General features: G+C 47.6%; 1 protein-coding gene across 4 annotated transcripts in view; it reads right to left on the bottom strand.

The window, feature by feature from the left end:
- Window positions 1–15,271, bottom strand: part of LOC146200646 (tubulin monoglutamylase TTLL4-like) — a 133,786-nt gene that overhangs the window by 29,317 nt on the left and 89,198 nt on the right. For all 4 annotated transcript variants that reach the window (XM_084595584.1, XM_084595586.1, XM_084595583.1 and 1 more), the window contains exons 11-15: window positions 12,364–12,462; window positions 11,553–11,687; window positions 11,051–11,087; window positions 10,784–10,878; window positions 5,593–5,701 (exon numbers count right to left, since the gene is read on the bottom strand). In XM_084595584.1, coding sequence (XP_084451710.1) covers window positions 5,593–5,701; window positions 10,784–10,878; window positions 11,051–11,087; window positions 11,553–11,687; window positions 12,364–12,462 — 475 coding nt within the window. The remainder of the gene's footprint in view (window positions 1–5,592; window positions 5,702–10,783; window positions 10,879–11,050; window positions 11,088–11,552; window positions 11,688–12,363; window positions 12,463–15,271) is intronic.

The raw sequence follows: 15,271 nt of genomic DNA, 5'->3' as shown, positions 1-15,271 counted from the left end.
TCAGCTGTCCTTCGCACGTGCATACCGGTTAGTGATTGTGTGGTTTCGTCGCGCTATGTGCACGAAGCATTGACTTTGATTTTTGTTGTGTATGTGGTGTCCGCAACGGACGACGATGTCCTGCCCTAAGCAGTGCAAATCTCTGACGCTGGAGAAAAAAGTCGCCTTAATCAAGGAAGTAGACAAAGGAGGAAAGTCAAAAACAAGCATTGCCAAAGAATCTGACATCCCATTGTTGACGCTCTAGACAGTATTAAAGAACAGGCCGAAGGTATTGGACAACTTCGAGAAAAGCTTCTCAAGCAAGCGGAAGCGGATTCGGGCACTCAACATTCCCGGAGGTAGAAGCAGCACTGATGTTGTGGCTCCAGATTGTCAGAGCGGCCAACCTTCCCGTAACCACCGAAATGATGATGGAAAAGGCCGACGCTCTGGCATTGCAGATGGGCCGCATGGACTTCAATTGCAGCAATGGCTGGTTTGAATGGTTTAATAAGAGGAACGACGTAGCCTCGAAGACAGTCCATGGCGAGAACGGCACTAGTGATGAAGGGGCTGTTGACAACTGGCAGAACCACCGCCTCGCTGAGCTACAAAAGGCTTACGTGGACAAGGATATCTTCACCCTCGACGAAGCAGCACTCTTCTATAAGATGCTGTCTAGCCGCACATAAGCACCGAAGGGAGAAGCGTGCACAGGCGCTAAGCAGCGCAAAGACAGGGCAACAATACTTTTCGGAGCCAACTCCATCGGTGATGAAAAGTTGCCACTGCTTATTATCGGCAAGTCGCAAAATCCATGGTGCTTCCGAAATGCATGGCTTCCGAGAGACGTGACCTACCGCACCAATAAAAACGGCTTGGATGACTGCGGCACTCTTTGAAGAGTATGTACGTGCTCTTGATCGCAAAATGGCAAAGGAGGGTAGGAAAGTGTTGTTCGTGGTGGACAATTGCCCCGGCCATGGAAAAATCGACAACTTGGAGGCAGTTACGCTGTGTTCCTGCCTGCGAATATGACGTCCGTGCTCCAGCCGATAGGCCAAGGAGTCATTGAGGTTGCTCGCAAATTTTATACAAAGAGCTTCCAGCACCGAATTTTGTGTCCTTACGACAGCGGTAAGTACGAAATAGATTTACTGGGTGCAGTCCACCTGATCGCCGAAGCGTGGCGACAAGTCCGGCCACTGACGATTGCGAATTGCTTCGCGCACGCAGGCTTTTGCACAGCGAGAGATTGCTCGAACCAGACACTGACGAGTTCAGTGATTGTGATAAACTCGGTGACGAAGTTCACAAAGCTACTGGTTGCGCCGGCGATGCCGAAGTTGTCATCACTTTTGAAGAATATGCGCTATATCATGCGGACGTGCCTGTTAGTCAAACCCGGTTATAACGAACTGCGTAATTCAACGCAATTTGTTCGCTATATAAAGTATTTCGCTATAACCAAACCCGTTTATAACGAACTTCAGTACCAAATTCGTTATACACGATGTCCAGACAGCGCAGCGAAAACGCACTAACTAAAGAAAAATCGTGCCGCTCACCATGAATCTACAAAAGAAATTTATTGCAGATAAATGCTCACTTATTTGCATTAGGCAGTGATCTTCGCCTGAACACTGCATTTAACTCCATCAGCGAGAATCGCACTTTCCACACGCGACATCATTTCCACAAACTCCAGTCCGCTTCCCTGTATTCCGGAGCAGTATCGGCGCAGCAGATCGGTAGCAGCGAGGGCTTCGTGCAACGTCAGGCGAGGGCGATCGTCCTCCGGCAACGGCTCCTCGGTCTCCTCGTTCGCACCAGATGCCAGCATGTCGGCAACAATTTCAGAGTCCAACGGGCTCGCTGTCACGGCTACGTTGTCGTCAACAGTGAGAAAATCCTCCAGGGCAACTTCTTCGGGCACAGCGTCCGGAACATCAGCGAGTTCTTCCCACAGCGTGGCAACATCGCTGTCATCTTGCACAGTGCGCGCTTCACTAGCAGCTTCTGCATCCTCTCGACATAGTCCAGCATGGTGGAAGCAGTTGCGGATTGTGGATTGCGTCACGTCTTGCCAGGCACGGTTAATCATTTCTATTGCGGCCAGCAAATTAATCTTGAGCTCGTCGTTAACCCGCAATTTCACCAACAGCCGCTCAACGACGCGTTTCCTGTAGCCCAGCTTGAAAGCGCGGATGATCCCCTGATCGAGGGGCTGCAAAACCGCTGTTGCGTTCGGTGGCAGGAAACAAAGCTCGATGTTCTTGAGCGTGACGCTGCAGTGGTGCGCAGAACAGTTATCGAGGAGGAGGCAAATCTTTCGCCCGCTCGTTGCAAGTTCCTCGTCCCAGCCACGCAGCCACGCTTCGAACAACGTTCTGGTCATCCAGGCCTTAGAATTTGAGTTGTATGTGACTGGGAGTGAAGTGCATCCTCGCAGGCACATAGGAGACTTGAACTTGCCTATGACAAGCGGCCGCAGCTTTGATGAACCGTCCATGTTTGTCGTGAGAAGAACGGTGACTCGGGCTTTATTCAATTTGCCGCCATGGCACTTCTCATTCTTTAGCGCCAAGGTTCTGCTCGGCAGCAGTTGCCAAAACAAGGCAGTCTCGTCGGTGTTAAAAATATTGCACGGTTCGTATCTCTCTGTGACAGCACGCCACACGTCTTGCACCCACTTTTCAGCACTCTCAGCGTCCACTGCTTTGCTTTCACCTGCAACCACCTTCCCGGTGATGGAGTAGCGGTCTTTAAATCGTTGGAGCCAACCACTGCCCGCTGTAAACCCCTCGACGTCCAGGACGAAGGCAAAATTTTTTGCCTTCTGTTGTAGCATGGGGCCAGAGACCGGTAGATTTCGCGTGCGAACGTCCAAGAACCATTGGTACAGCGCTTTCTCTACTTGGTCGTAAGCCGGCTTGCGGTGGCGAAAGCCGTCACCATTTGGTCGTTCCTGTGCACTGCCTCTGATGGCCGACTGGTTTTTCAAAATGGTGCTTAACGTGCTCCGCGGAATCTTGAAATGCGCGGCAACGTCAGACTTTTTTTCGCCGCGGCCAACACGGCGAATTATCTCCAGCTTGTCGGAAAGCGGTAGGGCACGCCGCTGCTTCGTCGTCATCTTGCAGGATGTAGCGCCGGAATGCAAGCCAGCAGCAACGTAGGCACGTCCGGAATCGTGAGGATAGCAGCAGCACGACTTGCAAACGCGAACAAAGAAAGCTCCGAGGATGCGGGAAAGTTCGCCACTGACGCGTTCGTTGTTCGGAGGCTGCCTTCCCATCGCCCAAACTTGAAACCAGTTCTGGCCGGTGTTGCTTCTTTCTCGAAGCGCAATAGGTCTGGAGCTGCTCGAACGTCTTTGATCACATGGTAGGCAGCTGCCGAATAGGAGCGCTGCAAAGAGAGGCTGGCCGATGGCGCGGATTTTAAAGGCTACTCACGCTACTCCAGGCGACGGCCGCGCATGTGTACAGGAGGGTCCCTCGTGGAAGCTGCTGTAGAGAGCCCCTCCTGCGTTTTACGGAAGCGTGGCATCGGCGCAGAAGCAGCAGAAGCACCCTAGCGGGCGTGTGATGACGTATGCGCTGTGTGAGACCTTGGGGAACGGAGCCGTCGCCAATCCCCCTCCCATCTGACAACGGCATGCGCTAGAAGTATTGCGGCCCGGCAGCGTGGGCTGCCCGGAGAGAACTCGGAGCCGGCACAAAGGCCCGCCCGTTGGCGGGCGTTTGGCGACCGATCGCGCGCGCTGAGTTCGCTATATCCGATGTGTAGTTCGTTATAAAAAATACATTTTATATGCATAATGCTAGCGGAAATTCGAGTGTTCGATATAAAACATAATTCGCCCTATCCGAGTTCGTTATATTCGGGTTTGACTGTACTGGGATGCTGTCCAACACCGATATTGTTGAAAAGACAGAGTCAACAAACGCGGTGATAAGGCTGATGACAAAGAGCCTAGAGAAGTGCCCATGACTGCAGAAACAAAAAACCTCCTACGCTTGCTCTGCAAGAAAGTTGAACGCGGTGGCGGCGACCAACGGCTCATGCTATGCATTCAGCAGCTCGAGTACGTTTTTGTCGGGCCAAATGCCAATGCGAAGCAGACAAGCATTACCCACTTGTTCCTGCCAAAATAATAAAGTTCAGTTTTTTCCTGAGAATTCTGCGTTTATTATATAAAAGCTCCCCTTGTGCAGTGGAGCATCGACAGGCGTGACGGGCTGAGGACCACCAAAGAATTTTCGCTCGTTGCCGTTACGCTCAGATTCTGGGCATGGTTCTGGGTGTTTAGAAAATAGCTACTCAATTTCTGTTCAGGTTTTTCTTTTTTTTTTGCGAGCAAATTTTTCTAGTCCGGTTTGAGTGAAGAATGACAGGCGTTGGCAGTGGCATCGCGAGACTGATCGCCAGGGACTGTCGCCAGAAAGTTTTGGAATTTTTCTTAACTCGAAACTCCGCTTATCTCGAAGTTTTTCCCAACTGCGTGTTAACGAGAGTTTACTGTACAAGCCTTAAGGCCTTTAGGATCAGGATCTCCAGTTTTTTTCTCTTTAGGCCATGTAAATTGGATGCGTATTAGATTTGTGTAAATATGGTACTAAGAAGAGAGTAGCGTGAAAAACCCATCATAAGTGCAGAGAACGCACAGGTGTAGAGAAACCCACAAGAAGGCATTCGTGAGGTTGAGAAATGAGCATATCATCAACGCAATCACTGCCTCTTCCAGCCGTTGTCATGCAAATGGCTCAGCCGTGTTGCCATCGCCCAAGTGGGCGTCCATAGAAGATGGCTCCGACCGGGACGACGTGAATAGCTCTAGAAGTGAGACATATCATTCATCAGGATTTCTGTCACGGTTCAAAGGTTGGAAGCCACATGAAAAAATAAGGCTATTCGTACTTTGCCATTTCAAGGACTGTCAAGGCTGGGGACATCCTGCAGTTCACCCAGCGAATGCACTACTGGAAGCGATGCTCTCAGCAATTGTCAAGCTTCAGCTGACAATTATTTCCGACCTTTTAAGTTATTTTATGGCTACTGATGTATCCTGTAATAAAGTGTATAGCGCTCGTTCCGATGATTCGTGTTGTTCGAAGCAATTCGCTCATCGCTGGTAAGTAGGCAAGCCTAGATGCACGAGAAAATATGTGGGTGTGTTCTTTTCTTTTTCTTTTCTATTTTTCCTGCTGGTCCAGATATAACAATAATTGATTACACTAAAAATCAGATTTTCCGGCCTTATGAATATTGTTGTAAGTGGACTGCACTGCACGACTTCTCATTTGACTTTATTATAGAGAAAAGCTTCACAGTGTGGGCCCTCACTGATAAACATGTTTTCTAAAGCCACTTCTCAGCTGCTTAAAAGTAAAAATTTTGGGCCTAATAGAAAGGAAGCTTTTTTCTTTTTTATATATTTTTTGCCATATTATTCGCACACCCCCTTGCCGCTTCAGAACACCTGCAAATGCCACTTGCACACACTGACATGTGAAGATCCATGCTCTCCAGTCTGTGAGTGTGGGCGAGTATTCACAGGTACACACAGTCTCCGACGGTGCCAAGGGACCACAAAGAAGGCCTTACCAGGTCCAAGAGACTGGTTTCGTAGTGGCGGTGCTTGAGCACTTCAGCAGGCGAAAGGCTGTATGTGTGCAGCAGGGGGTTCAGGGACAGGTCGTCTTGCTCCTCCAGCCTGGGGCCAAAAAAGGACCACAACGAGGGACACTCGGTTTTCTGGCGCTGCACAACAGTCTCTGCAGGCACACCAGGTGGCTTCCACTTTGTCACACACTGAGAGTGTGGTGAAGGTTAGTCTGTGGGACATTCAGTAGTCTGAAGCTGCCCCAAAAGAATTTGTAATAAAGATGCACAAAATCTGTGAGACAGTGTGCAACTGCCTCGCAGTGTGGGATGCACCGAGTGACTAAGATGAGTAAGTACAGTAAAACCTCATTGATCCAAATTGCAAGGGACCGGCAAAGATGTCCAAGTTAACCGAATTCCGGATTATGAAATTTACTATGAAAACAAAAAAAGTGCACTGGGCAAACACACATCTTTATTTCATGAAAAACTGCATTATTTTTGTTTGTTTCTTTGTCAAAATTTGCGTGATAATTTTTTTCAGTGCCATCATGTGGTGGTCGCATGCTCTCTGTCGCGTGATCCGATGCAAAATTCCTCCAGTACAGAGAGAGCCTCATCGGCCTCTTGCACAGTGCGGCATTGCGGTAGCAGCTGCTCATGACTTTCATTATCAGAACAATTTCCAGCTTCATCAGGAACTTCCGCCAATATGTCGTCATCGGTCAGCATACCAGCAACGGCAACATCGTTGTCGCTTCACTGAGTGGCAGTTGCCATCGTTATGGAGCGCAACGGCACCAGCAACAGGCCCAAAACACAGTTGAACAGAGCAACGGGCACTTATTTCCACGATTCGCAAGCTGTCACCATCGCACCACAAACAATTGAGACAAAGAAATCGGGCGTGCAACCAGCGCACCCACGGGACAGCAGTGGCAGCCACGTGACAGCAATGCAAACAGTCTCGCTGCCCTGACGATGCTGATGATGATGTGGCTTCTCCTTTTGAAGCGTGCGGTCACCAGTGCCACTTACAGTTGAATCCCGCCACAACGAATACCGCCACAACGAAATTTCCGCGACAACGAATAATTTTTTATTCCCCGCGAGTATCCTATAAGAATTAATGGCCTAAATTTCTCTGCACAACGAACCATTTTTGCAGAGCGTTTCCGCTTCAACGAAATTTTCGCGTTCAAAATCGAAACCGAAACTAGTTTTATTGGCGAGAAGTCCAAGTCAAATCCAAAGCCACATTAAGCATGAAATCACGTGATTGCAGTTCCGCCATTTTGGCTTTGTGTCGTGGTCGCGTTGTTCACTCGCTGCCTTTCTCTTCGACAACGACGAGTTTTCATCCGCAGGACACGATGGCAACGCAAGTGAAAAAACGCAAAACTCTTTCCCTTGAGCAAAAAGCTCAAATAATCGCCCAAGCAGAAAGCGGAAGGAAGAAAGCGGCAATTGCTGAAGACTTCGGAATTCCTGCAAGTTCGCTGTCAACGATTATAGGCAATAAGGACAGCGTGAGAATGGCACTTGCTTCAGGCACATCCTCGAAGCACAAAAAGGTGACGCGGCCCCTCCATGAAGAGTTGGACAAAGCAGTGCATGCGTGGTTTGTGGAAGCACGAGCCAGCAAGGTCCCCCTGTCCGGAAGCATCGTCCAGCAGAAAGCCTTGAACTATGCATGCCTACTTGGCATTGATGATTTTAAAGCCAGCATTGGCTGGCTAAACCGTTTCAAGGCCCGCCATAACATCGTTGGAAAAGTGTTGTGCGGCGAGTCAATGTCAGCAGACGTGGACGGAGCAGCTGCTTGGAAGGCGAGTAACATGGCCGGAATTTTAAGCAACTTCGCGCCTGCAGACATTTACAACGCCGACGAGACCGGGCTATTCTACGAGATGTTGCCGGCTAGGACGCTCGACTTCAAGGGGCAGCACTGTCACGGCGGCAAACACAGCAAAAAACGCATCACAGTGCTGCTTTGCACAAACATGGATGGCTCGGACAAGCGTCCGCCGTTAGTCATAGGCAAAAGTGCCAAGCCGCGCTGTTTTAAGGGAACTCGTAGCCTACCTGTGCAGTACAAGGCGAACAACAAGTCATGGATGACCCGCGCTATTTTCACCGAGTGGATGATGGCATTCGACCGCGACATGAAGCGGCAGGGCCGTAAAGTTTGCTTGCTTTTGGACAATTGTTCAGCGCATCACTCCGACGAAGTCAAGCTCACTAACACGGAGCTGAGGTTCTTCCCTCCCAATTGCACGTCTGTCTTACAGCCTCTCGATCAGGGCGTGATTCTTAGCCTGAAGCGCGCTTACCGCGGGAGGTTAATTCAGCGGCTGCTTTTTAACACTGAAACCGGCCGAGACACGAAGGTGGACTTGTACGTGGCACTGCAGATTATGTCTGCTGCCTGGAGCACACTGGGGCGCTCAGTAATTGTGAACTGTTTCAGGCACGCCGGATTTGCCGAAGGTCGACCCGTACACTCTGCTGGCCTAACACCAGGCGTTACAGACGACGACGAAGAGGCGTCACCGGCTCCGGGGATCGCGGCCGCCTGGAAAACGCTGGGAGAAATAGGAACCGTGCCGCCTAATCTCGAGCTCGACGAATACATCGGCGCTGACGCTTGTGTTGTTGTTCACGAAGATGTGAGTGATGAGCAGATCATAAAAGCTGCCCGGAATGATAAGGACTCTTCCGATGAAGAAGACGACGACGTACAGGAAGCGCCGGCTGCGGCAACCGCCGTACAGGTGATGGACGCTTTTGATGTCATCAGGAATTTCGTTGCTGTCCGAGACGACGATGTTGCAATGGGTTTGCTGACCGAGTGCGAAAATCGCGTGACGGCGTTGCTCGCCGTGAAGCGTAAGCAAACCAAGCTTACAGATTTTTGGCATTAAACGCCTTTGCTGCTGCTTGGGCAATTCTTTCTGCGTTTCACGTCAAATTTTTGCGATAACGAAGTTCCGCGAGAACGAATTTTTTTTCGTGCACCGTGAATTTCGTTATAGCGGGATTCAACTGTAGCTACTGGTCACACGATCAACTATTGTCATCATGAAATTTTTTGCCCTTCAGCTTTTTTTTTTCTTTTTTTTTTGCCACTGTGTTTGCAGAGCAGCGCTCAGACCGACTCGCCTCGCGTAGGTTTCCCGTCGCCTGCCCACTGTGGATGCACATCTAAGTTGCATTGCATGGTAACACAGGAAAGTCAGTAGCCCTCATCAGAGTTCTCCGAGTTAACCAATGTGCAGATAAATGCCTCCGAGATAATGAGCATGTGCTGCCATTCAACTATACACAGTATTGCTGATTCCTGGGACTGCGCAGCTAGTCAGAGTTAACCAAATTTTTCAGTTATTGAGATCCGGATAAATGAGGTTTTAGTGTAACACCATCACCCTGGCATGCCTGCCATCAATGCAGTTGCTTAGGAAAGCTTTTAGTAATAAGTACAGAGTAGCCAGAGTGAGATAGTGGGATCACTAGATTCAGTTGTGCAGCTTGAAGCTGAGGCAGCCGGGAGATCCCGATGTTCAAAGTGACATTTTGTGACAGTCAGACTATGTAGGATATCAAGTGGCCACGCTCATTAATTTAATATTCTTCCCTTCCTGAATCTGGGCCAATCTGTGGCACGAATGGCGAGTGTTTTTACAAAGCCCTGACATGCAAGTGAAAAATAAAAAACTACAACTTAATTAAAAGAACCCAGTTAGAAATACAACAGAATCTCAGTGGTACAACTCTAATGGGGTCAAGAAAAGTTTTGCATCACTTGAAATTTTCAATCACTGGAATGAACAACACGCGCATGGAGAAACATGAGAAATCTGTTCATGGAGATGTTTACGGCTCAGGGGATTTAGTTAAGGTTGTGCGGGCTCCATGCACTACTCATGGTGCACGCAGCAAGAATGACGATCATGACGTAGGCAATGTGTGGGCCACAAGCCGCCGCAAAGTGCTCCCTGCTCGTACAGTGAAAATAGCAATCGCGGAATAAATTATGCTGGTCTTACACATAGCGCTGAAGTTTGAGGTCAAAACTCACATATTCATATCATCGCAGTGACATGAGAGAATGCTCGAAACATCCGAAATTCTACGCATTCTACAGAATGCCCTCAGGCTAGGGAGATTTACGAATTGCTATCATCCTGAAATTTGTACCAACCAATTACCAATGCTAAAATTTATACTGCTTTCTTCAGTAGAGCATACACTTCTGTGCAATTGCAATTTAATTTTAGCTGCAAATAGATGCGAGTTCTGAAATGAACAAGATGATCAACGTTTGGTATTTTTAATTCTTCATTCTTTTTCCCACATTCGTATTCGATTAGTAGCCAAAACAACAGGATAAAGGAGACCAATTGCAAAAGCATGGTTGCCTAACACCTGCGCTGGATGAGTCCACATATAGCACTTTATTCCTCAGGTTTTAAAGACGTTCAAAAGATCCTCCACCTGCAAGTTTTGTGGCGTTAGCCTTACTGCTGTTTGCAGCCCACTGAGTTCGACCCAACTCATTCGTTCGAGAAATGTGCACTCTCATCCCACCCTTCCTCACGCAGAAAATCATGCAGCGTTGTTCGGAACCTCACCAAATGGCAGCAAATGTCTTATTTATAACATTCAGTCGATTAAGACAAGTGATGTCTCCTAAATTTTTTTGAACTCGCCATTTTTATGCGCACTTCGGTCTAGCCCATACTCTAATTTTGTAAGCTGGCACGAGGGTCTACGGCTACATTTTGGATTTCTCATCCAACGTCGCCAGTGTTTTCTGCAAGATCACTATATAAGACTTGAACAATGCTGAGATTCTGCATTCATGAACAATATTTATAATTAGAAAAAATTTTTTACTCAAAATAATCTCGAAATATCTATGATCGCATTAAACCTGGATGTTTAGCACCAACACTGAAGATAACTGTGGTAAATCATTAAGCAATTGCTGTCATTTCTTGTGCACGTGTGACATGGGTATAAGCATGGCAAATATGTACGCATGCAGCCTGCCTTTTATGGCGCCAGAACTTACCATTACATGGCTGCCATGTAGCGGTTTCTTTCCTTATTTCCTAAACCAAAATAAGGCTGACTCAGCCACTGGCAGATCAAGCACATGGTCGAGGGTATTATTAGCCCGACTGCTCACCCGTAGCACTCGAGTAGCCGCTCGTCCAGGTCGTCTCTGAGCTGCTGGGGCAGCTGGAAGCCAACCAGGTTAAGCATGTCCTTCACCACCTCGCTCTGCAACCATAGGAACAGCACACTGGGCACTCTGTCACGGCATGTCACGCGGCTGATCCACTGCCCCAAGACACAACAGAAACGGTGAAGAGCTCAGGAAGCTGAAGGCGCTATCAGAGCATCTCCCAAATTCACAATGGCATTTGTTTTGAAATGCTTGATGACCACATACCTTGACTGCATGGTCCACGGGTGTGGCAGACCGCAGGCTGCACAAATAAAAACAAGAACAAATCAACACTGGGAGTTTTTAGCCAGTCTCCACTACAACCAAAAAATATGGTCTTAAACAGCTGTAGTAACCTGCAATACAGTAAAAGCTCGTAAATCTGAACCTCAAGGGACCAAGAAATTCTTCAAATTGCCAAAGAACCTCGAAAAGAAAGCTCAAAGAACTGCTTGCAACCCAATAAATTTATCTGGTGAAAGGCTGAGAAACAGTAGCACAATTTGAGAATGAGAGCAAAGATGAGGGAGTAATGCTATGTTTGTCGCACTTCTCTAAGCTTCTTTTATGTCAACACAGATGTTTCAACAGAATGCACCAGCACTGAAGAGAGACAGTCAGCTTCATTGTGGCGATGCAGAAAATGAAGGCGCTGCTACTGCAGGCAGTCGTTTGAAAACGTGACCCCAGCTGTCAGAACACTGCTGAGGCAAGCAATGGTCCCCACCTGGGCGAGATGTTGACCTCGAGCAGCCAGGGCTTGAGCTGCTCGTCCAGCAGGATGTCAAAGCCAAACAGCTCATAGCACGTGTAGCGGCTCGAGGTGTGCCTCTGGATCAGCCGGTTCATGGGGCCCTCCGCACTGTGCCAAAAAAAAAAAAGCCTACTCAGTTAGGCCTCTTTTCACAGTTAAGTCAAACCACTATTCTCCAGTGCTGCTAACAGTGGTGGCCACCATATTGGGAAGAAAGATATAACAGACAAAATACGTGTTGGTATAATTTCTCACGACATGTAAGTAAACTGAAGACTGCCCACAGGAACTTTATAAAACGACATAGCCGAGATGCAGTACTTAGGATAAATTGGAACACAATGACAAAGGCCATAGGACAGAAAAAAATAAAGAATAAAAACCCTGAATGCTCCAACCGCACATCTTTGTCAAAAATTTAGAGCCCAGTGGGTCTGCTCGTAAGCCATGTATCAGCATTTCTTCAACGATCAAGGAAGCCGTTCCTGTAGGACAGGGCAGGACAAAAAATTGTGTCACCTTTACGAGGTTTGCAAGTGGGAATGCATTACGAGTCGCATGACGTGGCTCAGGAGCAAACACTCTGTGTTCTAAAATTTTGACAAAGACTGTATATGTGCGTTTCTTGTATTGCCCTATCAAAGAGCTTCACTTATTCCAAACAAATTTTCAGCTCCTCTGAGCGCCCATCATCAAGCAAAGTGAATTATTTTCAATGTGTTATGTTGGTTTCTTATGTTGCGCTCGCAGAATGCATGAGCTCATTTCTGCGACCGGCGCTTACCAGGCAAGCGTCTTGACGACAATGTCCTCCATCTGGTCCCACAGGCTGGCAAAGTCTACGCCCAGTGCCTCCAGATAACCCTGGAGGGCACGGATGGACCTGCATTCGGGCAAGACAGTGGGCGACCTCAGTCACTTGGGCCACAGATCACACAAAGCGCACCGTAAAATAAACGGGGCCAGATCTGTGAGCTTCGCTCGTTAGCCATACTGAAAGCAATGCTATGGCCCTGTCTTCGTGGTGCACTGGAAATCTGAAAGAATGACAAAAAACGCCCTTTTTCTTATTTTTTTTTTTACATGCGGTGTAAAAGATCAATTTGTTCCGTACGTGTCATGCTAAGACTGCACTGCAATGGAGACATTTCAGCATCACAAAGGTAGAAATTCCCTCATGTTGGATGCGCATCAACGTTTACGCTTTGTACGCCAAGCAAACAGCATGTAACCAACAATAATGGAATAACCGTCAGCATGCTGAGCAACATTGGTTTGGTTATCCACCGATTCCTTGGTGTCACTAACCCTGATGTGCTTCACACTGAAGAAGCCACAGCAAGAACACTTCAGAGCTATCCACTGGTTAGCATAAAAGAATAAATGCATCTTGTTACAGTCTGTTCATTAATCTAATGCCAAAATGAGCCTATGACTGACTTCCTTCATGCCTTTGGGGATAAAAAGCCTAGGCCCTCCATCAGCAAGAACTAGTACGTATAAACCGTATACAGTCGAGCCCGGATATATTGAACTCGAAAGGAACCGTGAAATAGTTTGATATATCGTTAATTCGATATACAGAATCCTGCTTGAGACGCCATTTGCGATCGTGAAAAATGATACCGTATTTGTCGCGTCAACAACCCACTCGCATAATGAATTCACCCCCCACTTTTGCCCCCCTAAAATAAAATTAAAAAAAAAAAAAGTATTCAGCGGTGCGTTCGTTTTGACCGTGCATCCACAGCTCATTTACTGGCAGTGCGCCAATAAATGCTGCGCAGCAATAACTTCACTGCGTGTTTATGTTTTGATTATACTTTTGATAGATCCTGCGGTGGCAGGGAGTGAACTTAGCAGAGTGCCCGTGATGGCTTAATTGCCCAAGCCTGGTTCAATTTATCAGGCCGCGCTTGGGGCGGGCGTAGTCCACTGCCACAAAATCATTGGGAAGCGTGATAGCTGCCATTTCAAGCGAACAATGCTAAAAGCCAGTGTCATGATTGCAGCTGACCTCGTGTTATCGTTGATTCACCGATGAAAGAATAGATGACTCTCACACAAAAAAAAAATTCTGCCGCTTCCTAACGTCCGCAGCCGCCATAGCTTATTACGCTACGCCGTAAGTTCAGCACGACGGCAAAGATAAATGACTCCCGGAAAAAAAAAAAAAAAGAAAAGAAAAGCTGCCGCTTCTTGGCGTACGCAGCTGCTGTAGCTTAGGCACGTTCAGCCTGCACGTCCGCCACCGCGAGCAGAGCGTTTACAACACACACTGGAGAGAGCGTCTGCCACGGGCTGAGCTGGCTTGTCCGCGCATGCGTAGTGCATGCTGCTGCGAATGAAGACTGGGAAAGAGAGAGGAAGGGGAGAGATAAAGCTCAGCAGAAGAATGGGCACACCCTTGCGCTTCGCTCTATCGCGTTTTTCCCCTCTCCCGAACACCACGGCTGCACTGGTTCCCTCTCGTTCCTTCACGCACATGGCTTGCAAACGTCACGTGCTGGCACGCGGCAGCGATCACCGCAGATGCGGGCGCCTTTGGGGAAAGGGCGCGGTGCGAACTGTGCCCTCTCATTCCTTCCACGCGTGGCTTGAAAACGTCATGTGACAATTGGCCGAGGATGATGCGATCGTCTTTGGGGTAGGCGCACTGTCCAATGCGTGGGGCGGAGTTCGATACATTGAACGACCGGTAAAATTGAGTTCGATATACGACGCAGCTTTCCTATACTTTTACGTAGGATTTTCAAGGGGATATTCCGTGAGTTCGATATAAGCAAAATCCAAATTATCCGGGTTCGACTGTATAATACCTTTGTCACACTAGCAGATTTAATGTAATTGGAATCAAATGTCATTGGATGTGTCGAGTGTCATTCAGTTTCTTTTGGTGCTACACAATAAAATAAAAATGTCATTCGCAAATGGTGACAATTACAATCAGCTATTAAAGAATAATGCACTTAAAGATCATCAGTGCACATAAAAGGAGGTTTGAAATCACTGCGTAGCATTTTAAGCTGATTAAAACATTTCTGTACAATAATTCAAGAGAAAAACTTACTTCTGGCAGTGCTCTAGCACTTCAGCAATAAAAATCCAAGCCAAGTATCGAGTCACCCACAAATTCGATAAATGTAAAACAATATGGCTGAACACAGTGAAGCGCGTATATACAGTGCAGAGATGCACAGAGACACATAGAGCATGCAACTGGCGTCAAAGCTGTTAGGCACTCAGTCATAACTTTAAATAGTTCTCAGATAAATGCACGGGGAGAAGCAGCCACCAAGGAACACAGAACCTGAAATGATCGTGAGTTGCTGGCATGATTGGAGCCCTGCTGTGTTCGAGAGTAATTGCACTCCGTGAGAGCCTGCAGTGCGAATAATTTTACATCTAAATTAACAGTTTTTAAAACAAAACTTAAGAAATATAATGTTTAACTTTCACAATGCGCAGAATATTTTGTTGCATTGCTTGTTCCTTCTGCGTATCTGGTGTCGAGAGTACACATTCGGTTTACGATCGAATGCGAATGAGTTCCCCAAACTCATTCGATGAAGAATGTCACTCGAACCTAATGACATTAAATTTTCTCGTGTAGCAGGTGAATAATGACATTAGATGCTAATGTCATTCAATTCGAATGACATTAAATTTGCTCCTGCGACAGGGGTATAAAT

The sequence above is a fragment of the Amblyomma maculatum genome, chromosome 2, assembly GCF_055883805.1.
Source record: "Amblyomma maculatum isolate TAMU_Amacu chromosome 2, ASM5588380v1, whole genome shotgun sequence".
Taxonomy (NCBI): Eukaryota; Metazoa; Arthropoda; class Arachnida; order Ixodida; family Ixodidae; genus Amblyomma; species Amblyomma maculatum.
The sequence above is the reverse complement of the archived record's forward strand: the minus strand, read 5'-3'. Positions and strand labels throughout refer to the sequence as shown.